Source organism: Protopterus annectens, chromosome 10.part0, assembly GCF_019279795.1.
Source record: "Protopterus annectens isolate FY-2018-M chromosome 10.part0, PAN1.0, whole genome shotgun sequence".
Lineage (NCBI taxonomy): Eukaryota > Metazoa > Chordata > Ceratodontiformes > Protopteridae > Protopterus > Protopterus annectens.
The window spans coordinates 119,313,231-119,332,820 of NC_056744.1; the positions used below are offsets into that span (position 1 = coordinate 119,313,231).

Sequence of the window (19,590 nt, forward strand, 5' to 3'; positions counted from 1 at the left end):
AGACAAGTTGAAAAAGAACTTTGAATGATCTTTCTGGTCTGAAACTGAATTATTTGAACCCAGGACAGAGGGAGAGAAGCTATTTGAGTGACTGTATTGAACAGAGCACCAATGAATTCCAATATCTGAGTTAGTCTGAGTTGAGATTTGTTGTATTTGACAGAAATCCCCAGATGTGAGCACTACTGGAGTAAGTAGTCCCAAGCTTGAATTAGATGATGCCTGGTCAGAGCGTTTATGAGCCAGCCATTCAGATATTTAAACACCCAGCATCCATGCAGTCTCAAATGAACTGCATCTACTGTCATACACTTGGTAAACACCCTGGGGACTGTGGTGAGACCAAAGGGCAGTGCTCTGAACTGGTACTGAGTGGCTCCCAGACAGAAGTGTAGATATCTCCTGGACCATCTTTTTATTTTTATATGACAGTACATGTCCTGAAGCTCTATCGAGCACATCTAGTCATCTTTGTACAGAAAAGGCAGAATGGACTGAAACATGACCATCTGGAAATTTGTATACTGAACTGATTGATTTAGTTTGCTGAGATCCAAGACTGGTCTCCAGTCCCCTGTGTTCTTCTGCACTAAAAATAATCCTGAATACGTTTCGGACTCTTTCTGGTCTGGAGGGACCTCTTTGATGACTCTTTTTTTTTTTAGCAGCTTGTTTATTTCTAGTGCTGCTACTTCCTTCTTATTGGGTGGAACATCGGGGAATTTGTTTAATACTAGTGGGGGTGGATGGGAAAATGGTATTATATAACCTCTGGATATTATCCTCTGCACCCATGAATCTTCTGTAATTTTTTATCCAGGCTCTCTGGTATAGGGATAAACAACCCCAGACTGCCTCCACAGATGGACAGTTGGGCCTCCTTTCAGGAACACTGATAGGATCTGTCAGAAAAGTATTTCTAGATCTCTGATTATGAGTATCACCTCTGCTGTAGGATGGCATCTTCCATTAGAGTTCCCCCCTCTGCCCATGGGGGAACTGTTTCCACATGGATCTTGAAAGGGACCCTGGGATTTTTTGAACCACATTTTCCATCCACCTTGCTGGTTCCTGAAAAAGGTTCGTTGAGGGGTCGAAAAATTTATGCCCACAGCAGACAAGATTTTTCTGTCCTGCTCACACCTAGAGAGTGTATCTTTAACCTTGGGGCCAAATGACTCTTGTAGAGTCCCACAAGTGCATCCAGGCATGTCTTCTGATGGAAATGCCTGAACACCTCCAAAAGTAGAACTGTAACCAGTGATGTTCCACAGGGATCAGTCCTGGGTCCTCTACTGTTTGGAATCTATTTCTCTGAAGTACAAGCAAAAATTAAAGGTCTGTGACTGACAAAGTTTGCTGATGAGTGCAAAGTGGGAGTGGTCATAGAATATCCAAATTATGTCAACATCCTGCAAGAGGGTCTTATACAAACAAACGACTGGTGCCAAAGTCATAGCCTTAAACTCAATACAAGAAAATGTATTATCATCCCTTTCAGTAAGGGCAATGTTCCTGCTAAATACCGCATCAATAGCAACACCTTAAGTACGCACTCAGTGGTGAGAGACCTGGGCACACTTACCTTTGACCACCATGTCTCCACAGTGGTAAGAAGGGCATTCAGTATTGCTCATCTCATAAGTAAGTGCATTGCCTCTAGAAAAAAACAAGTTATAACCTCCCTGTACTCTTCTCTCATCAAGCCAATAATTGAGTACAATGCCCCTTTTGGTATGTACCTTTCCAAGCTCCTGCAGCAATTGCAGAGACCACAAAGTTTTCTCACAAGGACAACTCAAGGTCCTGTCTTATGTGGATCATCTGAAATCATCACTTTATTCTATTTCATACAGACTACTCAGAGGGAATATCTGCCTTGCATACAAGGCAGTCTCTGACCCTGCTTTAATGGAAATGATGCATCTCTGTAAGTCAAATGGTACATGGGTTATTCACTCTAAAGACCTTAACCTGGTATGTGACATTAACAGAACCTGCTGGAGGGACAGATTTGTCTCCCAGAGGTTACCACAACTTTGGAATAGACTCTCACTTCATGTCAAACAGAGCACCTCATTGGCCCTCTTCAAATGCAATCTAGATGACTGGATGGGTAACTGTAAAGTCACCCTGGGGGTTCCACCTGTGTCTGTCTTGGACAGGGGTAATAGGTGCTGATCATGGAAATAAGGGTAGAACTTGGCTAGACTTGTCAGGGCCCTAGGGCCATGGGCCTAGTAACTTCCTATGATCCTACGAACACACCACCTGTGAGTTACCTTCAGTCATGTGTGAAATACGTCTCATGGATGAGTTTGAAATGGACTGAAGGGTAACCAAGTGCAAGGAGATAGTGCACTCTATTTTGGAGGAAGTTTGTTAATCAAATCCCTCTGAAGTCTCATAAAATGTGCCAATTAATTCAGCAACCTAAGATTGAAGGGTCGCTGAAGCACAGACATGATTCCCAAATCTGTCCAGTGCCCTAGACTCCCTGTTGGGGTGGATAGGGGAACTTTGTTCTAACAGTTCCTTCTTAGTGGCTGCTGCTACAACCATGGTAAAAATGGGCACTCCTTTACTCCAATATGTTCTATCCATAGGTGGTGCCAGGATCCAATCTGGTCTCTTTGGGATAGGCTCAATCATTTCAGGCTCCTTCCATGCATGTTGAGAGACCAAATCAATGAGGTCACTCATGGGCACAGTCACCCAGGAGGAAGATGAGCCTGCACCAATGGTCTCCAGGAACACCACCTCCTCTTGGGAAAGGTTATCAGGGGACCAACCACCCCTTTCTTTCAGGAGTTTTGAGACATCCCCAAATAAGACGTCTTTGGGTAGTGATCTGGGGGACCCTTCTCTTTCATCAAAGACAGTGTTCTCTGTGAAAAACTCTTGCAGAGAGTCTAAGTGCCTCCTTTTGCACTTTTTCTTCCTAGGGATTTGTTTAGTGGTATGCTCCAGAGAAGTGTCGGAAGAGATTACTATATGCTGCTGGGTGGTCTGGAGACTGGCTTGGGCTGGCTGTCCCAGTGGAATGAATGACTGAGGCTGCAGATGTAGAATGGAATGGGACTGGATAGTCAGAGCCAAAGAGAAGTCCAAATTCTGGGAACAGAGAAAACTCTCTCCACTACCTCAAATGCAGAATACCTTGGAAAAAAGGGCACAAATGGATCCAATAAGGCAGGCTTACAAAACATTGCTTCCCTTTGACCCAAAGGCAAACTACTCGAGGAGGGAGTTGGAGCCAAGTTATCCAGTGCCAAAGCTCTGAGGGGCAGAGATGGCTCCGACAACTTTGGAGTTGAGTCCAACACCTTGGAGTCAGTGATGACACTACAGCTCTGACAGTCATCTGGCTCCAAATTACTCAGCACCAGAGCACTCAGGGATACCACTGGAGTTGAAAATGTCAACATCTTCAGATCTCAGGCAAATGACTTCAAGACCTTTGGATCTGATGGCTCTAAAACAGAAGATCGAATAAGAGAAGGAGCTAATAATGGAAGAGTAGTACTGGAAACAGTCTTGGACCCGAAGGGGTCAGAGGTGGGAGAACTCCCATTTGTATCTGCATCCTAAGGAAATTTCTCATCATCCTGTCAACATAAGCTTCTGTAAGGCTCTTGGAAGATATAATGGATGAGGCTGTGGATGATGATCTTGAGTGGTGCCTAGGAGGCTGCTCCAAATAGGGAATGGTAGCTGAGAGGAGATCAGATCCAGCAAAATTTGAGGTGAATGGATAAGTGAAGATTTATCAGATCTAGGTTTCGGATCTGAAGTTGTCGAATCTGACTTTTTAGCTACTTTAAGAGGAGGTTAAGATAACGGAGCTGAAGTAGTAAATGTTGACAGATTCAGAGATCTCTCCCGTAATTCTTTAGTGTGAGAATCTCCTTTTTTATCTACTATTTTGGGGGGGTTGAGCCCCAAAGGCTATAGAAGCAGGTCTGGAGCACAGCAATCCACCAAGAATGAGTTTATTCTTCCTGTCGATTTAGACATGGGAATTAAACTCTTTACAGATGTCACAGTCAGATTCCAAATGAGAAGGTCCTAAACAATTGACACACTTTGAGTGTGCATCAGAGTTGGGTATTTTGTGGCCACAGGCCACACATTTCTTAAATCTTGAACGCTTGTCAGACATAGTAAATAAAACCGTAAAGGAAGGGTAAGGAAAAAAAAAAAAAAAAAAAAAAAAATATATATATATATATATTTTCTTTTTGTTAACAGATTAGCGAGAAAATGCCAACATGATAAATGAAAGGAAAATGCTAAAAAGTACAAAAGAGATTTAAAAGGAAGTTATGTTCTTGCCATAACATTCCATCTGTGTTGTTGATCTTCATTCATTCATTCATGACTGATGGGTATCAGGTCCATTCTTGGAACCGAGTCGACCGTTATAACAAGCTCGTCCCAGCCAAAAAACTCTTGAGCTAAGCTTACCCATAGCTAGGACCAGATCCAAATCTCCAGGAGTCTTTCTGAGGGGGTAGGAGGGTGGGATGTCATGAATAAATGAATGAACAACAAAACATTACGAAAACAAAATTGCCACTGCTTCTAAAGACAACCACAAAGCATTCCATAGCTATGACAAGAATCTCAACGGCAACACTCAGATCTGCTCTGAGTTACAGCACAATGGCACTAAATATACAGACCCCAACTGATATTGCCAACATCCTGGCAGATAGGTTCAGTGCTAACTTTACCCCTCTCACCCCCTAAAGGGCCCATCTCTATACCGGAAGAATGCAAAGTTCCTGTAATCATGGCTGCACAGGTAAAAAACACACTCTCCAAAGCCAAGAACACAGCATCCATGGGACCAGACAACATCCCAGGCTGCGTTCTACATGAACTACAGAATGAACTGGCACCCCACCTAAGTACCATGTTCAATCATAGCCTCACCTCAGGCTTTGCACCTGCTGAATGGTGCACAGCGACGGTTATCCCACTCCACAAGGAGGGAGCCACCACGGACCCCAGGAACTACCGCCCCATTAGCCTGACGAGCCTGGTCTGCAAGGCCATGGAATGTATCAATATGGAACTTATAAACAAAGACATTGGTAATCTCCAAACTCTGGACCCCACCCAGTTCGGGTTTGTAAAAGGCAGATCATGTCTCCTAAACCTGATAGACTTTTTTGAAGCAGTCACCAAAGCCGTAGACAAGGGTAAGGTGGTTCACACAGCCTATCTAGATCTTGCCAAGGCTTCTGACACCATCTGCCACTCTGGAATTATAGATAAACACACTAAACTAGGTATAAATCCCTATGTCACAAGATCGGTTGCCAACTGGCTCACTGACAGAACCCACACTGTGAAAGTAGCAGACTCCAAATCAGACTTCAGACCAGTGACAAGCGGAGTACCACAGGGTCAGTCCTGGGTCCTCTCCTGTCTGGTATCTACTTCTCTGAAGTACAAGCTAACACAGAAGGTCTTTGGCTAACAAAGTACGCAGATGACTGCAAACTAGGAGCCATAATCGAAACTCCTAACGATGTGGATATCCTACAAAAAGGCCTCACTGAGAAAGATGCCTGGTGTCAAAGCCATGGCCTCAAGCTCAATGCCAAAAAGTGCACTGCCATCCCCTTTGGTGAAAACTCTGTACCCATGAACTACAACATAGGCGGTAGTATACTTAACACCAAAAGTGTGATAAGAGACCTTGGGACACAGGTGGACAGTAGTCTCTCCTTTGATAATCTCATCACCACAGTAGTCAGGAAATCCTTCTATGTGGTACACCTCATCACAAAAGGTTTCTCATCCAGAAAAAAAGAGGTCATTGTTCCCCTCTACTCATCACTCATTAGACCCATTATAGAGTACAACGCTACCTCACAAGACATCTACAACAACTGGAAAGGCCACAGAAATACCTCACAAAGAAGATTACCGGCCTCAAACAGATGCCCTATGCAGACCGTCTCAAAAAACTCCAGCTTTACTCCGTCGCATATCACCTACTCAGAGGTGATCTCTGCCTAACATACAAAGCTATGTCAAACCCAGAGCTGTTGGACATGCTCCACTTAAAGAAATCCCAATCCCTCCGAGCTACACGCTCTAGGGACCTAAACCTTGTCACCACAATAAACAGAACATGCCGGAGGGATAGATTCCTGTCCCAGAGACTTCCCATACTCTGGAATAAACAAATATCTATATCAAACAAAGCTCCTCATTAGTACTCTTCAAGAAAAATCTTGATGATTGAATGGGAAATAGGAAATTCACCCCGGGGATCACCTCTGTGGCTCTGCTCGACAGTGGCAAAGGAAAATAATGTTTTGGGGTGGCAAAAGCCAGGGTACCTTTTTGGCTGGGCTTGTATAGACCCCAGGGCCAATAGCCTAGTACCTACCTATGAACCTATGAACCTATGTTATGGTAAGAACATAACTTCGTTATCTGATGATGTTAATCTTCATTCATTCATGACTGACGGGACAGAGTCCCTAGCTACTTTAAGTCCTGGGAAGCCCTATGGAAGGATATTCCTGAGCACCACTGAGCAAAAGGATGTTCTCCCCCCTGGAGACCAAGTCCAATTTGTAATGAGTGATACATGTATGAGGAGTAGCCCATGTTGCCATTGCACAAATGTCATCCATGGAAGCTCTTGAATGGAAGGAAACATATGTCACAACTGATCTGGTGATCTGGTTGTATGTGCTTTGACTTTAGTTGGTAGAAGGACTTTGTTTTGTTGGTAGGCAAGGGAACTACAATCTCTCAGCCATTTAGCTAAAGTTACTTTTGAAACACGTTTTCCCAGTTTTGGTCCCGAGAAGGATATGAATAATTAGTCAGACTTTTGTTGTGATTTAGTCCTGTCCAAGTAGAAACGTAATTATCTATGCACATCCAGCAAGTGCAAACAATATTCTCCTTTATTAGAAAAATTGGGGAAGAAGACTGGCAGGTCAATTGTTTGATTACTAGTCAAATCTGAAATAACTTTGGATACGAAGGAGGGGTTAGTCCGGAGTGATACTCTGTCTTTATGGAAAACCATGCAAGGGTGTTTTATGCACAAAGCTTCTAGTTCAGATATTCGCCTTGCTGAGGTAATTGCTACCAAGAATAGAGTTTTCCAGGATAAAAAATTCATATCACAAGTGGCAGCAGGCTCAAAGGGAGGACAAGTCAAGGATTGTAGAACTAGTATCAAATACCAAGGTTCTACTGGTTCTTTGAAGGGTGGTCTAATATGTGTGACACCTTTCAAAAAGGTCTTACAGAGACAGTGAGATATCAAAGAGGAGTCCTGGAAGCCATTGTGGAAGACTGAGATAGCCACCAGGTGTATTCGAACAGTGGAAGCTGCCACTCCTGAATGGAGGAGATTTGATAAATAGTCCAGTACAGAACTCACCAAAGCCAAAAAGCAGTCTAGTCTTTTCTCTTGAGACCAAACTATAAATCTTTTCCATTTGCTGAGATAAAGTTTCCTGGTGGGAAGCCAAAAGAATGTTTCGTACATGGTAGGATATATTTTTTTTGCCTGGCAATTAGTGGAAGTGGAGGAACCAAGCTGTTGGCTTTAGACTCGATATGTTTGGATGGATTAACCCTTGCAGGTGCAACAGCAATTCCAGAGTTGGATCCAGAATCCACGGTTGGTGGACTAGATGAGGCCAAAGGAAGGGGAACCAAACTTGTCGGGGCCAATAGGGTGCAAAGAGGATTGCTCTGCTTCTCAACTGAAGAGCTTTCTTTAGAAATTGCGGGATCAGAGGAAGAGGAGGAAAAGCATAAAGAAGTCCCAAGGACCAATCGTGTATTAGAGTGTCCCTCAGGGACTCGCCCTGAGGGGGGATTAGGGCAAAATAGCTGCTGCATTTGTGGTTTGTGGGGGACACAAATAGGTCACAGCAAGGCTGGCCTCAGCGACTGAAGTTCTTTGCCACTATGACAGGGTTGAGGGACCACTTGTGAGGCAGGAGAATGCATCTGCTCAGCTTATCTGCAATCACGTTGGAATCCCCGAACGTGCATTGCTATCAGAAAGTGGTTGGAAGATATCGCCCATTGCCAAACTCTCATGGCTTCCCAACACAACTGGTAGGATTTGGTTCCCCCCTTTCTGTTGATATACCAGACTATGGACATGCTGTCTGACTGGATAGCAATTTTCCCTGACAGGAGGACAGATTGGAATGCTTGCAATGCTAGAAGCACTGCTCTCAGTTCTAGAATATTGATATGCAGGCTGGCCTCCACGGGGGACCAAGTGCCTTGGACTGTCTTTCCCTGGAAATGCCCCCCACCTTAATCATGGAAACATCCATAGGTCTTTTTCTGGCTTCATCCACCAAATTAAGCCTTGTTTGCATTGATTTGTTATGCGGATGGGAAAGGACATAGGATGAATTAAAGGGGACCACTGTGATTCTAGGAGCCACTGTAGGAGTCTAATGTGTAGTCTTGCTAAGGGAATTATAGTAATCGGTGATGCCATTGATCCTAGCAGTTGAAGGACTGCACAAGCTGAAACCTTGTCCTGAGAGAGTATTACTCAGAGCTGAGATCTTAGTCTTTGGAGCCTGTGAAGTGGGAGGTCAACTAGGCAAGGCTGGGTGTCAAAAGTTGCTCCTATGAATTCCAGATTTTGACTAGGAGTCAATTTAGACTTTTCTTCATTTATTGAGATCCCTAAGGATCTTGCTAGCTTTAGGGTGTAATGTAAGGCTATAAAGCAGCAGACGCTTGGCAGAGGCAGTAAGGAGCCAATCGTCTAAATACAGAAACACCCAGATTTCTTGCAGTTTCAAGTGAGCTGTTACCACTGGCATGCATTTGGTGAACACTCTGGGGGCTGTAGAGAGACCAAAGGGCAGTGCTCAGAATTAGTAGTGATTGGCTCCCAGCCAGAAGCGGAGGAATCTCCTGGAGCATTTGTCCATTTTTATGTGATAATACACATCCTGCAGATCTATCGAGTACATTCAATCATTTTTCTCCAGGAACGGAAGGATAGACTGAACCATGACCATCCAGAATTTTGTCTGCGTGACAAACTTGTTTAGGGTGCTGAGGTCCAAAATTGGCCTCCAGTCCTCTGTCTTTTTTGGCACTAAAAAGAACCTTGAGTAAAATCCGGACTTTATCTGTTCTGATGGGAATGTTTGGATGACTTTTTTTAGAAGCAGCTTTTGTATTTCCTGATCTGCTGCATCCCTTTGACTGGGTGGAACATCAAGAATTTGCCTTTGCAGCATTGGGAAAGAATCAAAAGGGATGTGATAACCTCAGGTAATTATCATTTGCACCCAAGAATCTGTCGTTATGGATTGCCAGGCAAGGTGGTGCACAGAAAATCGTCCCCAGACTGGCTCCAGAGGTAAGCTATTGGGCCTCTCTTCAGGAACACTGATAGGGCTGTCCAGAGAAAGAGTCTCTAGATCCCTGATTATGTGGACCCCCTCTGCTCCTGGAGGGGCATCTTCCTGATGAGTTCGCCCCTCTGCCCCGGGGAAAAACTCACCATGTGTGTCACTGAAAGGACCCTGGGCTTTCCTGTAACACATCTTTCCACTCCTCTGATTCCTAGAGTAGGATTGCTGAGGAGTGGAAAAATGCACACCCAGGGCAGACAGGGTCTTACCATCCTTTTCACATCTGCCTAATGTGTCTTTTACCTTTGGGCCAAAAACAGAGGAAGCATCAATGGGAGCATTGACAAAGGAAGTCTTAAAAGGGTCCGCAAAATCATATAGGCATATCCAGGCATGATGTCTCATGACAATGCCTGCACCTGCTGCTTTTTCCATCCCTTCAGTAGTATGAGAAATCAACTGCATGGATGAATTGGATATGGATTCCAGGGTGGTAAGCTGTGAGGCAACTTTGTCACGTACCTCATCAGATACTGCTTCTGCTAGGGTTCCCGAGAGTTCCATGATCAGGTCTCTCTGCAGATGGGTAAAGTGTGCCAAGTAATTCAGGGACCAAATGGCAAAGGTTGATGAAGCATACACCCACTTCCCTAATCTGTCCATTGTCAGAGACTCCCTGTTTGGAAGATGGACAGTAGGATTCTCCTCAGTGAGTTCTTTCCTAGTGACCGCCGCCACTACCATAGCGTCTACTGCTAAGCCATTGGACCAATGGGGGTGATCCTCTGGAGGGGAGAGAATTTTGTCTGGTCTCTGAGGGATAGGCTCAACAGTGGCAGGACTCTTCCAGGTGTGCTGCATGATGAGCTGAACTAGATCATCTGCAGGCAGGGTCACCCAGGAAGTAGAGGGTTGAGCACGAAAAGCCTGTAAGAACACAGATTCCTCATCGGAGGGGTTGGAAGGCTTCCAGTGTCCATGTTGCTTTAAGATTTCTAGTACATCCCCAAAGAAGACATTCTCAGGGGGTGAACATGGAGACCCTTCCCCTCATCATATTCTGTATCTTCGGTAAGGGATTCTTCAGGGGAATCCACGTGCTTCCGCTTGCACTATATCTTTTGGGGTGCTTCCTCAGCAGGGACATCTGAAGAGGACTCCGAAGACAGGGTGACCTGTGGTAGGGTATCTTGAGGTTACAGTGCTTGATGTCCCAGAGTAGAGGACTGTCTCAGCTGCAGTTCAGAGGACATGTATATGTGCCATTCCAGCACTGAAGGAACCAGGTTTGAACCTGCTGAGACAAGTGCCCTCTCCAACACCTGGAAAGTAGGCCCACCTGAAGAGGGATAGGAGCCCAGGACTGAGAAAGACAACCTCGGGACCGGGGTCACACCCCTCTCTGACAAGCCCATCCACTGGGCAGGAGCCATGAGAGGACTCAGTGGTATCAAAACAATTGGAACTGTAGTAGACGGTGCCATAGAAAAAAAACAGGCGCCATATTAGGGATCACAGTGCCGACAGCCCAGTCATGATCCTGAGGCTTGGTCAGCTCCAACTGAGTTGAGGACCACAGGGTAGGCTCCGGAGCCATGGTAAGATCTACCAATGGAACTGAAGAAGCTGGAACCAGGATGGGCATTGGCACTGAAGGCTCCAATATCTGTAAGAAAGTCAAAGGAGGAATATATGTTGGAGTCTGTGGAGAACATTCCTTGACTCTGGGTGGGAGGGAGGATTTAGAAGGAGATGGAATTCTTCTGGACGCCAGAAGATGATCCACGAGTCTCACTACATCGAGTTCCGAAAACCTCCTGGAGGAATGAGTTGACATCCCTGACAGAGAATCAGGTAGTTCAAGAAATGGGCTCAATTGTCCGAAAAAGGGATCTACTGACAGGGAATATTGGATCCAAGGTAAGATTTCGCCCTTTGGCACTATGGTCAAAGGATCAGTAGGTTGTGTTGAGGGGGTAGTGACCTGAATTGGGGGAGACTATTTTTGGTGCCGAGAGGGACATTGGTACTGTGGCAGTGGTTGGTACCATAGGTGTTGGAAGTCATGGTTGGTTCTGTAATAAAGGACAGCACTGTAGAAGCAGTTTGAGGATCCAATGCCGAGATTGTAGAAGTCAATTTTGGATGTTTTGGTTTCAGTTCCATGGGTGACTTAACAGATTTAGGCTCACAAGTAAGAGGAGAGGAAGGTACAGACTGACTCCTCTTCTTATGTTCCTTTTCAGGAGGGGTTGAGACCTCTGCCTCAGATAATGTCTCCAAGAAAGGTGTTTTCAAGATACCTTTCAGTATCAATTTGTGCTTTCTCTCAGTCAAAGTGCAGGCACTAAAGCCCTTACGTAGGTCACATGGGGGTTGAACTTTCAAGTGCAGGTCACATGGGGGTTGAACTTTCAAGTGCATAAACACAGCACAAATGTCCATCGGAATTCAGCATTTTCCTGCAACACTTATCGCATTGTTTAAAGCCTGTTGTCCACTTTTTATCAGCCATTATCACAAACGATTTACAATTCAAATAGCAAATCACAACAGTAATGAGGGAAAGGCCTTGTCAGAACAACAGTAGATGAAGCAGAGGCACCCCCACACACACAGTCAAGAAAGGAAAGATTGATTTTTTTTTTTTTTTTGGTTACCAACAATGGTAATGAAGAATGCCCAATGGGTAAAGGGAAGGAAAAAGAGAGAGAGCGGGGGAAATACCAGCAATGGTATTAAAGATTATCACAGAGGTAAGGAAGGCCTGTATCACCAATGGTACGAAGAAATACCAACATTTTGGTAAGGAAGCAGGAAAGAATCATTCAAACAGACAGAAAGGGTAAACAAACTATCAACGACTACTACTAAGAACAAAAAATCCCAAGGGTAGAGAAATATTACTAAAGTTGAAATATAAAATCTAAACCACTTAGCTTGAGAGCTGGCTTGACGCGTCTTGATACTCTACACAGCAAACAAGATCTGAGGTGATAGAAGGGCACTATGGATAAGCTTAGCTCGAGAGATTTTTTGGGTGGCACGAGCTTGTTATAGCGGTCTACTCAGTTCCAAGGATGGAACTGATACCCATCAGTCATGAATGAATGAAGATTAACATCATCAGATCAGTAGCTTGTTAAAAGGGAGGAAAAACAGCAGAAAATAATGTAAAAGTTATTTGTTTTAAATAAAAATGAAGCTAACTCACGAACAATATAAAGCTCACTCGAGAGTTTTCAGTGACCACATCCGAACGCTATGGCAGCAAATGGGATCTGGGTTAAGTTAGGTGACTAGGGCATTATGGGTAAACAGAGGAGTTTGAAAGTTTCAGTGTCCCATGAGCTGGAAGAAGTGGCTGTGTTGGATCCGAGGATTGGATAAGAACACAACTGTTGAATGAATGAAAATGACAACATCAGATACTACTTTTTTGCAGGGGGGCAAGCCCCCTACACCCCCCACATCCCATGAATATTATGTACACCAACTAGAAGACCACACTTTAGGAGGGAAAAGGGTAAATTACCCAATCCCCACTGTACTGTAATCTCCGCACAAAAGCTTCAACACGACCATCTGAAAGTCAATCATATGTCTCAACCATACGATGTTTAAATTTCTGATGACTAGCTCTTCTGAACGGGACTCGTACATATGTATATATATATATATATATATATATATATATATATATATATATATATATGTATGAGAGAAAACGAGAGCTAAGCATTGTGTGAACTACAGCATATTGCATTTATCTCACTACTAGAAATGCTTAACAGAATTCAAAAGCTTTAGTAAGAACATTACAAATTACCTCTTACAGAAACTACTTTCAGAAACAATGTAACAAACTGTTTAATATTTATGTTATAACAAAAAAATACTTCATGGTATGCTTAAAGTGTAATGTTCCACAAAATGCAGTGTACAATGTAGTTTATTGCTTCTCTCATCATGTCCGAGACTCAGAAAACTTGCTTAACTCATGACAAGTAGTCTCAGCACTTACCTGCATTCTGGAGTATCATTCTGTGATAACATAATGGCACAATGTATGAAATGAACTATGAAATGCAATTATTTCTGTTTAACTTTGCTTTAAAAACAAATGGCTATGACTGTGTGTTAATACAACATTTAGCTGCTGGATCAAAAAGTTAATCCGTAATGCCGTAACATTCTACGGGCTACCCACAACACTGACAGTAGATGCACCCGATTAGTCACCACTCCATTAAATGACTCTTGCCAAGAAGTGCAAATTAACATATACAAAATGAAGAAAATTAACTGAAGGATGACAAATGGTGGATACAAGACAAGAAATATTAAAAGCAAGCAATAAAATAATTACAGTTATGTTTACATGTTTTACTTGGCAAATGGAACGTGCATAAAAAAAAAAAAAAAAAGGTTGTATATTTTAACTAATCTCACTCTTCCTGCCTTCAGGACAGGTACAGTTTGGGTTAGGTCCTGTAGAAAGAACAGTGTCAGTTTAGATTCTAAGATTCAGTATAATAAAGCTTCCAAGGTCATCACAGCAGTGTAGACTTAATGCTATGCCTGGTGTAAGCAAAGGGAAATCATTACATCTGTGCTTACATTCCTTAAAAATTGGAGTGTAATATTTATAGAAAATAAAGAACATACACTTGGTTTGACGTCGCTGTCTATTTCATCCAGGGTAGATGAATTTGTGGATTGTTGTTCTTGGCAAACTTTAATGTTGGTTTGTTCATGCATGTTTTTCTCATATTCTCGAACACCTTCCAAAGACAAATCTGAAAAAAGTCCAAGATGTTGACATTTCCAATTAGGAAATGTACAAATTACTATTTTAATTATTTATTTGGAGGGAAGGAATGAAGGAATGGTCTGAGAGCAAAAGCCACTGATGGATTTAACAAAAGCAGGGAAACTAGCTTTATAAAAAGTGAGGATCTCATAAGGGTTAGTTAAGTCAGTTTAAGAGCATTTTGGAAGGTGCAGAAGTGGAGTGACTGTGGGGGGAGTAGGAATAAGGAAGCGTGAAAAGTTTTCTAAGGACTTTCTTGTGCCAGGTGATAGGTAAAAAGGCTTGAAAATAAGGCAGTGCAGGAGGCAAGGATCTTCTAAAATAGGCATTTTAGAAGATCAGTAGGAAAAAGGGAAAGAATTACTTAGCAATTTAAGTACATTATACTTACCTTGATGGAATTTTAAAAATTAAAATTAGCATTCTGTATATCTTAAATATTTAACATTCACAGGCAAAACTCTTTTCTTGTAGTATATTTTTCTGTTTTAAGCTTGTATGCTTCAAGAAATGTTTTTGGCAAATTTGTCTTAGTGCAAATTTTGTTTAATACTTATATATTGTTTTCCTGTAACATCTTACAATGATCTTTGCAGATGAAAATAATTCTGAGTTAAAACATAACAATACTGCCCCTCATAGAAAAAAGATAAAGAATACAAATAGCAGTGCTTAGCGGTGCAGTCTTGTGGCTGCATTTTTGTACTGTTAATCACAACTAGACATTCAGGTAATTACAGTTTGCTTCTGAAAGCCTGTCTTGAACTTCATAACTTACTGCAAGATACTGTCTCTCTCTAACACTCTAAAATACCTTTGAAAATAAGCACTTGATTTTAAGAAGCCATTTTGGCTCTATACCAGAGAACTAATATAATTGGCAATAGGTTAAGACTATATAACGAAATACTTCTTAAAACAGTTGTCCAAAGAAGGCAGCCAACTAAGTTTAAACCACCTGCCAGGGTATATATGAAAAAAGGTCATGATCAGCATATCTACTGACTAGCCACAAAATAACAAAATAAATACAACTTTAAAATTTTAGATAATAATAGCTAGGTTTAAACTATAAAACTGCACGTCAAATGTGAAGATTATAATAATAACCTTGAATTTATGAGATCAGTGTAAAAGTGGAATGATCCATGTAGGCACCTGTGCTAACCAGAATTTCAGTTTTTGAAGACTGACATTTTGCCTTAGTCTGACAAACTGGTGAAATTAAAAATTAATGTGAGTATATTTTATTTATTTATTTTGTAAGTGGTATTTGGCAGAGTGAGCCAGCAAAGGCCTATTTTCGATGGCATCCTGAGGAGAAAAACTCCATGACATTTCAAAAAGATAGACAAATTACAGTGCTTATAATGAGAAGGACCTGAATTACAAAAAAGATAAAAATAGTCAACCAAATAAAGAAAAGAAAATATTAAGTAAAAGTGATATAAAGTGACGGGTATAAAAATTTTTCATATGGATGTAAATATTAACATATGTTGCAGATTGATGTTATCCTGCCCGGTGCAATAAGTTATGAAAATGATACTTGTGTGAAACTTGGTGTAAACAGAAATAGATGGTGACTGTTTTCAATCCATATGAAAAAAGTTTAGGAAGGAGAAATAATATGAGAAGAATGTTAACATTGTATGAACTGGCATTTTTATTTTTATTTTTTAGGTAAGTCCTTAACTTTTGAATGAAAGTTTTGTGTTTGTGTCCATCTCATTGAAGACTGCTGGAACAGGGCTCAGTTCTGTGTTTTTTTACTGGTTAATTGGGTAATTTGTTTAAATCAGTTTGCTTGTTTTCTATTGTTATATATATAAAAAAACGAATTTGCACTGTATCTACTTTTACTGTATTTGTGTTTCTTTCCACTTAGGTTCATAGGTTCATACTAGGCTATCTGCCCTAGGGCATTTATAAGCCTAGCCAGAATGTGTTTGGCTTTCGCCACCCATTTTAAATTTATTTTGCTATGCCCTTTTTCGAGGTTAGTATACTGTGCCTCTGTCTAACAGTGACACAGAAGTGATACCCGGGGTAAACCTACGATCTCCCATCCACTCATCAAGATTCCTCTTTACTACCTTATTTTGTTTGTGCTTCTTCTTAAAAGTATTCAGTTGTATTATTCTGCTGCAGTTATTACTGCTTGGTAGTAGCCTGATTAAATTGTAACTGTTATCCTAAGCCTTTTGGTTTAAGCACTTGGGCTTCAGACCAGTTGTTTTACATTAAGAAGGTTTGTGGTCTGCATTGTTGTGGCAGGACAGGTAGCTTACATCCTTCTAAGTTGGGAATTGCTGATTGAAGGCTCAGTGTCTGTTATTCTAAAAGCACATTACTTCTGGTTTAAGCACTTGGGCTTCAGGCCAGTTATTTTACATTAAGAAGGTTTGTGGTCTGCTCTCTTGTGGGAGGAGAGGCTAGATTCTGCCCTTCTGAGCTGGGAATTTCTGGTTAAAGGCTTATTGTGCCTGCTTATTTGATCTGTTTCTTTCTGAAATTTGTGTGCCTTGTTTGCTGTAGCCCAGAAGTTAGTAGTTTATTGGCCATTTTGGGCGAATTTCTATCTCTTTAATTTCCCTGGTATAAAAACTGCATTTGCGCGGTTTTGTGTGTCGGGCAGCACCAGTTAGCTAGGGTTAAACTATTCCCGGCTCCACAAAGTGTACTCTTCAATTTTTCTCTTGGAACTAGACAAACTTTCAACTTAAGCACTCAAGCCATTCATTTCACAGCCCAGCACTTGCTCAAAACTCATAGCAAGCACTAATTAACCCTAGCACTAGACCCCCTATACTGTCCAGAAGGACAAGGCTCTCTATTTGTCCCTACCAGCCAATCAATAAAACAGTTCACGTTACCTATTCAGGCATGTCCAAAGGGCAGTTTCAAGTGTACTCTCCAGTCCAACTGGTGAATTTGGGCATTTTGAGGCAATGTTACAACTGCCTCATGTACGCAGACAACCCTCTTCTCCTATCACCAAACACTAATATATGCGAGAGATGCAATTATACAGCCAAACTGGAGGCAAAGCTCTCTCAACCCAAGACTGGAACGGACAGTCAAGAGGAGAAAGAAAATACTTGCAATGCACCAGCAGTCTCACACAGACCTACTAAACCAACACCGGCAAATAACACACATAAATACATGAAAACATACTCGGAGGCTCTAAATAAAAATCTGCAAAAGCAACAGAGACCTCCAAAGCAGACACCCAAGCAACCTCCACACCCAATCACAAACCATGAAACACATACTTCACATAATCAGTGTGCCATGCAATCACAGCCCTTAAGGCAAAATAACATACCCAACACACTAATAATAAGTGACTCTATAGTCAGGCACACTGATGTCCCACTAACTAGGCTAGACAAGGAGAAGGTTACAGTTAGCTACGACTCTGTCATTGTCCATGTTGGTGTGAATGACCTGAGATGTACCTCCCTGGACTACATGAAAAGAGACATGGAAGAGCTCTCTGATCATGTATCCCAGGCCGATATGACCCTGACCCTGAGTAGCATCCTGCCCTCACCAAGAATGATGCTACAGTATAAAGAAAAAATTATCAATTTCAACAACTGGCTAAGTTTCTGGTGTCATTCAAAGGGGATCCAGTATCTGTCCACCTGGGATCTCATGCTTGACAAGCCACATTGCTTCGCAAGAGATGGCTTGCACCTGTCACCCTTAGGCTTTCAAATACTGGCCAAGGCTTTTGCCACCCCCATAGTGCCTTTTTTAGGCAAGGCTCAAAAGACAAACCCACCACCATAAATAGCACAAGTAACCAAAAACTGAGGGTAATGCTACTCAACGCCAGAAGTCTAAACCTCAAAATGCATGCACTCGAGGCACTCCTCAGTATGGAAAACATTGACATTTGTGCAGTAACAGAAACCTGGTTTAAGGCTCCAGAGAGCACCCCAGCACTACCAGGCTATAACTCATACCATACTTTTCGGCCACAGAACCCGGACCAAAACACAAAAGGCAGGGGTGTATCCATATTCATCAAGGATACCCACACCTCCAGGTTAGTGGCACAGCACAATGCCTCAGAGATCATCCATGTGCAACTAACAATGGGCAAAACTGCAATTCAAATTGTAGTTTACTACAGATCACCCACCAGGACCCAGGACCCCCATTCTGCATTTCTGGAGACACCGGAAAATATGAAGGTTCTACCAAATGCCCTAATATTGGGTGATTTCAATTACCCAAACATTAACTGGGAGAACTACTCAAGTACTAGCTCTCTTGCCCAATGCTTCCTAGAATTTATAAACTTGAACGCCCTGGATCAACTGGTCAAGACCCCCACCAGAGGTGACAACATATTGGACCTGGTCATCACCAACATGGGTGACCGGTGTTCTACATCAGAGGTGAACCCCTAGTTGGTTAGATTAGACCATAGACTAATCACTCTGGATATCCATATTCCGCCCCCACCCCCAATCAAGGAAACCACCGTGAAAAGCTTTTCAAAAGCAACCTTCACGTTAATGAAGACTGAGGTTGAAAGGTTCACAGCCCCCATGCTAAAGGACAATGCTGTCCAAGCTGCTGAATCTCTTACAAAGGCACTCTATGAGCACCTGCAAGAATGCATGGATCATGCTATCCCAAGCAAAACCAAGACTCACTCCTCCAAGAAAAGGAAACCAGTCTGGTGGACCCCTGCATTAAACAAGCTATACAATAGAAGGAGGAAACTAGTACAGAAAAGAGTAAAATCCCAAGAAGGAAAGATATCCCTGATCAGTATCAGCATGAAACTATGATCCCCTCATAAAATCATCCAAGGCTACCTTTGAAAGAAAAATTGCCAATGACCCCAAAGATAACCACAAAACGTTCTTTAGCTATGTCAAGAACCTAAGTAGAAACTCTCAGATCTGCTCTTAGTGCAGAATGGCACAAAATACACTGAACCGACTGATATTGCCAACATTCTGGCAGACTGGATTAGTGCAAACTTCACCCCCCTCTCACCCCCTAAAAGGCCCATAACCATACCAGATGAATGTAGAGCCCCGGCAATCAGACACACAGGTTAAAACAGCCCTATCCAAAGCCAAAAATACAGCTTCAATGGGACCGGACGGTGTTCCAGGCTGTGTCTTACACGAGCTCCAAAATGAACTAACCCCTCACCTAAACACACTGTTCAAACTCAGCCTCTCTACAGGCTATGTACCCATAGAGTGGCGCACAGCAACAGTTATTCCACTCCACAAAGGTGGAGCCAGAACGGACCCCAGGAACTATCACCCTATAAGCCTGGCTAGCCTGGTCTGCAAGGCTATGGAGTGCATCATCATGGAACTCATTAACAGAGACATTGGGAACCTCCAAACA

At 42.5% G+C, this 19,590-nt stretch overlaps 1 protein-coding gene across 2 annotated transcripts in view; it reads right to left on the reverse strand.

Annotated features, from left to right (window-relative positions):
• Positions 1–19,590, reverse strand: part of PITPNC1 (phosphatidylinositol transfer protein cytoplasmic 1) — a 2,469,295-nt gene that overhangs the window by 78,860 nt on the left and 2,370,845 nt on the right. The window contains exon 9 of one of the 2 annotated variants that reach the window (XM_044085092.1): positions 14,055–14,185. The exons of the other annotated variant lie outside the window; for it this stretch is intronic. Coding sequence (XP_043941027.1) covers positions 14,055–14,185 — 131 coding nt within the window. The remainder of the gene's footprint in view (positions 1–14,054; positions 14,186–19,590) is intronic. 2 annotated transcript variants of the gene reach the window in all.